At 33.2% G+C, this 5,836-nt stretch overlaps 1 protein-coding gene across 1 annotated transcript; it reads right to left on the reverse strand.

Moving 5' to 3' along the window:
* LOC18609779 (nudix hydrolase 25) lies at positions 402–4,284 on the reverse strand. The gene is made up of 6 exons (XM_007045083.2): positions 3,926–4,284; positions 3,404–3,454; positions 2,749–2,841; positions 2,146–2,240; positions 802–913; positions 402–707 (listed from the first exon to the last, which is right to left on the reverse strand). Exons 1-6 carry the CDS (start codon positions 3,989–3,991, stop codon positions 603–605), a joined length of 522 nt encoding a protein of 173 aa, XP_007045145.2. The 5' UTR covers positions 3,992–4,284; the 3' UTR covers positions 402–602.

Below are 5,836 nucleotides of genomic sequence, written 5' to 3' on the forward strand. Positions count from 1 at the left end.
TTTATATATATAATATATATTATATATATATATATATATATAATATGCATAAAAAAAACCAACATATTGGGTAAGGTTAAATAAAAAATTTGATATAATTAACATTAATTTTTAAATCAAACTAATTTTCTTTTTTCTTTTTGGTTATTTCCTCCAACTGACTCAATTGGTTTTGATTTTAAAAAGAGATAAGGTACAAATTTATTATTTTATTTAAGATAACAAATAAAATAAAATTCATCATGTTACCCTAATTTTGTTTCACTTTTTGAGAAATGTATCATGCATGGGTATTTTCTAAAATATCTTTTGTAAATAACATGTTGAAAGCCACTGGAGGAAATTTCCACGCTATGCTACACGAGAAGAAACGAAAGAGATGAAGCATAAGATGGCTCAACTTGCAAAACTCCAATCAAAAACCAAGAGCATGACTTTTTTTATTATTATTACAAAGAAACAACCATCTAAATTTGAAGTTCTAACTTCCATATCCATTTACAGAGAGCAAAGATGGATGAAGAGAGTCCAAATATAATCACTACCAACAAAAAGGAAAAAAAGCCCATAGAGAGAAACCTACAAAAACACACCATAGCATATCACCATTTTGTCGATTTACATTTTGCGGCTTTGCTATTGTCACTAAAGTAAGGCCTGAAGGTCTTCATAACTTCTTCATATGTCGGCCTTTTATAGTCCACTGCCTGCAACCCATTTTGTTTAAACATCTTAGTAAGCCTTATACTCACTGGTAAAACTTATATGATAGTAATTCATAATGCTGCTACTGCACAATACCTGCTCCACAACTTCTTCAGGGGTTGCCCATTTCCACTCAGCAAATTCTGGGTCTGCCTCTCCATTTGCTAAGTTGATCTCACTCTCATCTTTTGTTAATCTCATAAGAAACCTGTCAATTGTCCCTATCTATTGTGAGACCATAAGTCATATGAAAACAAGACAAACTCTTATTATTTCTTCCTATGCATTTCATGGCCTTAGGTAAAAATGACTACAGCCATCAAATTGGGAACAGCATAATAATGAAATTAAATAATTAAATTAAAGAAGCAAACAGCTGTTTCTAATTTTAAAGCACAGGCTTCATGCACACGTTTTCACAAGGAGAGGGAGAAAGAAAATCGCCAGAGATTTGTAGATTGTGCTGATCATAGTTTAAATACCACATTAATCACAAACAAGCATTTCATGCCTCTCAACTGCTTTGATAACTCATGCAGTCGGTCTCTCTTCCTTTCAGGAGAAAGATGCAAGCATAGCACACACACACACAAGCATCAAAACTATCTGACAAAGTAATGAAACATACTTCAAAAATATTAACCAAAATGTTTCCAAATTTAGAGGGCATATGCATATGCTAGCCACTAACTCCATATGAGGACAAAAAGCATAACTAAAGCTGCTTTTCTTAGCTGATACTGATTAACTGCTCCTTGCAATTCCATACAAAAATCCAATATAAGAGAATTTAATCATAAACTAGTCCTTAGTTCAATTATAGAGGTTCTTCCGACTCTTATATATTAATTGAAGCCACTCATCCCTGATAGAAAATAATTAGTGTTTTGAAGCTTGGCTCACTCGCTCTCTTTCAGAGTTACCAAATTTACTAGAAAGAAAAAGAACAAAAGTTATATCATATCTCACACTCATTCCATTAGCGCACACACAAACGGACAACAGAATCCATAAGCATTTCTTATATTAGCAGCTCTAGCAGGAATGAAATTCAAAACATTTTACTTCAATATATTTTATATGTACCCATATCCCACACATATGATATCACTCCCATCAGATGAAATAGAACAGAATGTTGCTTCAAATAGGATATTGAGACATGAGAGTACCCATCAAAACAACATTATTTCTCTAAGGTTCTAAAGGAAGCATGCGAGCTAATTCAAGAAACGGTCAACCATTACCAGATAACCCATGCAAGTATCCACATAATTCATCATATAGTTTCTGTTTTTCAGTTGTATGGCACTGTAGGCATGCCCTAAATGCACTGAATGCACTGAGAATTTTGTGGCCAATAGCCTAAACTATAAAACTACATTGGATGTGGGTGGTTGGACAAAGGAAGACAGGAAAAGGAAGAAAGGAGGAACAAACCACTTCTGTGCCTGCCCATGCCATTCACCTCCCCAGAGTCGATTCACTTTGGCCTTTACAGCAGGAGGAAAATCATATGTCAACCAATTAGGAACCTGCCAAACCAGGAGTGTTGATTAGATGTACAGCAGCAATTGGGAAAAGAAAGAAGGAAGTAGCAGAGAATGGAGGATATAGTATAAACTAAAGTCTTGCTTGGAATATTACAAATACTGCTTTGAATTTTTAGTAGGAAATTTTATATCTAGTACCTTTATTGCAGTGATTGTACAATTTGAAATAACCATGTGTCAGGTTCTCTTATTTCTGTAGACCATACATGAAGAGAGAAAATGTTGTTCTATCCTCCTTTTCTTTAGCTTGATCCAAACTTCTTTGATTTTTGAAACATGACCAAGACTTTAAATATACCATGCAAAACTATGGATGAATAAGCAGTGACTTTGGAAATAATAATTCAACTCAATGGTCAAACCTCTGAAGTTTAAAATGACAAATTAACAAAGACCAGAATGACACGCATGATGTGCTTCTGCCAATAGCCGTGTATAAAAAGTCCTGCATAAAAAACTGTAGCATAACAACACCATCTTTTTAACAAACCTCAGCAATAAATTCAGCAGACGCTACTCCAGTTTCTTCTCGCAATTCCCTAATTGCTGCAGATTTTGGCTCCTCACCATCTTCAATACCCCCCTGAGTTTGTAAAATACCAAACTTTATAATCAATTAAGCTAGCCAAAATATACATGCACTTTTTAGAAATAAGGTCATCACAGGTTAAACCAAAATCAAGTTTTTGAATGTCACAAAGAAGAAAAAGAAAAAAATGCGCAGTAAGATAAGGAAGGAATCGTTTATTCTGTTACCATGAAAGATCTTGAAAGACATTCAACTTGGAAGAAAATAAACACAACTGACTGGCAAAGCATTTCTTTTAAAGAGTCATATGCACACTCACAAAGAACTGTAAATACACTTTCGTAAAACACATAGAAGCATACAGTTATGAAACAGAGAATGATGAAAAAAGGGCTCCACTTGGAAGGCAAAAAAGTTGAAGTCAGCCATACAGTAATAGTGTTCACCCATTAGGGTCTAGGAAGAGTAATATTATGGAAATAAATTGTGTAATTACTCAGAACAGCCAACAAGAAAAAAAAAAAGAAAAAGAAAAGTGCTCTAGTTTTAACTAAGAATTGAAGTTTTCAGCAAGCAATGAGTCCAACAAAAAATAGAACATCTAACAGGGTAGTACCTGAGGCATCTGCCAGGCTCCTGGAACATTCAATCTGGAAGCTACAAAAACCTGCAAGCAGCAAAATGAAGAATTTTCAGCTTTCTCTACCCATATATTCTGCAGGAACAAACCTCAAACAACCATTAAAAAACACAAATTTCCATAACAAAATGTAAATTTAACTTGAATTAATTTAAGCTCAGGCTCCCAAGTCCAAGGCCCAGATGCATTTTTTTTCATATTCTACACAGTTTGATAAACAAACAGTACATCTCTATCAATTATCTCCAAATAATTTATCTCAAAAAAGAAAAAATCCAGAAAATCCACACACAGACATCCAAATTTGACTTTCGTTAATTAGATAACTTGATTTCAACTCCTCTTTTTATTATTATTTTAATTTTTCTGACTGTCTGATCTTTTCAGGCCATTAGCCAGCTCAATCCCCTCTGCTTTCAGAAGCTCAGATAAAAAAAAAAAAAACCAACCAAACAAACAAAAAAACAGAAAACCAAAAAAAAAAAGTAAAAGGGGTACCTGATTATCAGAGTTGATTAGACAGACACCAACGTTGGGGCGATAACCAGAGGGCAGTCCCTCCATTCTTAATTCCTACTCTACTTCTAATTAGTTTTCTTTTCAGAGAGTAAATGCAGTATTCAGTCTGAGGAATTCAGGGAGAGATCAGAGACGGAAGAAGCTGAAGAAAAAAGAAGTGGGTTTTTTTCTTTATATTTTATGATTTTGGAAGGAGGGGTGTTTATGGGAATGAGTGACGCTGACCTTCAGAAAATGGTGAAATTGGGTGACTCTGTTTTATAGAGGGGGAAGAGTCCATGGACTGCTGACTCTTATCCTGCGCACCCCCCTGTTCCCAGGTTGCTTTTTGGCCCTTTATCAATTCTTTTTAGATTCTGCTAGCAATGTTATCATGTCACCCTCCATTTCGTTCCATCATGAACTCCACTTATAGCATTGAGACACGTGTGCCAGTCAAAATTCATTTAAGTTCATAATTGGGATTTTTAATAAAATCACGTCTTGAAATTGATACTAATTCAGTGCATTAAATCTTGCTCATTGCTAATTAACATTGAATGCAATGAATTGCCTTCAAACTTTTACTACTTTGCATTCAATAACATTAGTAATTAGTGTACCAAAACCTAAAAATGAGCCAACTTGTGTGCCACGCCTAATAAATTTATTTAATTTACAATTGTAGTTCAACTCCCATTTTGATAATAGTCCTGCATTTTAGTAGGCAAAAGAGATGAACCGACCATAGTTATTGCAAAAGAAAAAGGAACGGTGTATTCTTATGTCCTTAGAGAGCCCATCACAATCACCACACAAAGGGAGGTGATTATAGCAGGGTAGGAATGGACGATGATGAGAGTGAGGGGCAGTGGGGGTCTCGAGAGAAGTAAATGAGAACGAGCACATAGAATAAGAAGCCGAGGAGAGAGAGAGGCGGAGGGGTGAGCAGTGAAAGAGCAAACACGCGGAGGGGAAAGAACGATTGCTAAGCAGCACTGCACTAAATGACAAAAAGTTAAACAAAAAGTAGTGGGCGAGAGAAAGGCGTTGACTTTGCGTGGAGTGAGAGAGAGATAATTTTGATAATAAAAGCATCTTTTTCTCCTTTTTCTTTTTTTATTTTTCTTTTTTATGATGATGCACATTGATCATCATCCACCCTCAGGAGAAACAAAATCCTTTTAATATTTGTCATCATGAGATCCCCCTACTCGCCAATCTCTGGAGCGTCCTGTCCACGCTCTATTGCTCGATTTCCCAACCCAAGTTTAATCTCACCCTTACCGAACGTGGATTCTGTTCAATTTTGTATTAATTTATTGTCTTTTTTATTTTTATTTAAGAAAATAAATGTGTTGTTGGATATAAAAAATAAATAAAATTTTTGAATGATGAAAGATATGATATTAATTTATTTAGGCTAAAATTATGTTATAGTTAGTATTATATTTTAATTATTTTTCCATTTTAAATCAACCAGTACTTGTTGTCCTACATGTGAATTCTTTTTTTTATTTCTTTTTTAATAATAATTATATTTAAATAAAAACATTAACTATAAAGTTTGAAGTGTAAATAATATATATTTTGTAATATTAATTTGTAGATTGTTCAATATTTATTAGAATTAGGACAAACATTTTTAATGAAAGTAATTCAATGTAATTAAAATTCTTTATTTTCAATTTAGATAAATTTTATTAATATTTATAATAAAAATATTTAAAATAGTAATTTAGAAACAAGATTAGACTTTATCTCATTGCTAATTGTGCTTACTTTTTAATTTGAATTTTAATTATTGTTTGATACTACTATGTACAATTGTTAATACTATTTATACAATAACTAAGAATTATTTAAATTGAAAAGTGATAATTTAATTATTTAATAAGTAAAAAATTGTTT

This window comes from Theobroma cacao, chromosome 2 (genome assembly GCF_000208745.1).
Source record: "Theobroma cacao cultivar B97-61/B2 chromosome 2, Criollo_cocoa_genome_V2, whole genome shotgun sequence".
Classification (NCBI taxonomy): domain Eukaryota; kingdom Viridiplantae; phylum Streptophyta; class Magnoliopsida; order Malvales; family Malvaceae; genus Theobroma; species Theobroma cacao.

Excerpts from the sequence above, each read along its gene's own strand:
- LOC18609779 (XM_007045083.2), bottom strand. The coding sequence starts at position 3,991 with ATGGAGGGACTGCCCTCTGGTTATCGCCCCAACGTTGGTGTCTGTCTA. Across the intron at positions 2,842-3,403 it reads GAGCCTGGCAGATGCCTCAG|GGGGGTATTGAAGATGGTGA; the intron begins GTACTACCCTGT and ends TTACAAACTCAG. Across the intron at positions 708-801 it reads CTGAAGAAGTTGTGGAGCAG|GCAGTGGACTATAAAAGGCC; the intron begins GTATTGTGCAGT and ends AATGGGTTGCAG.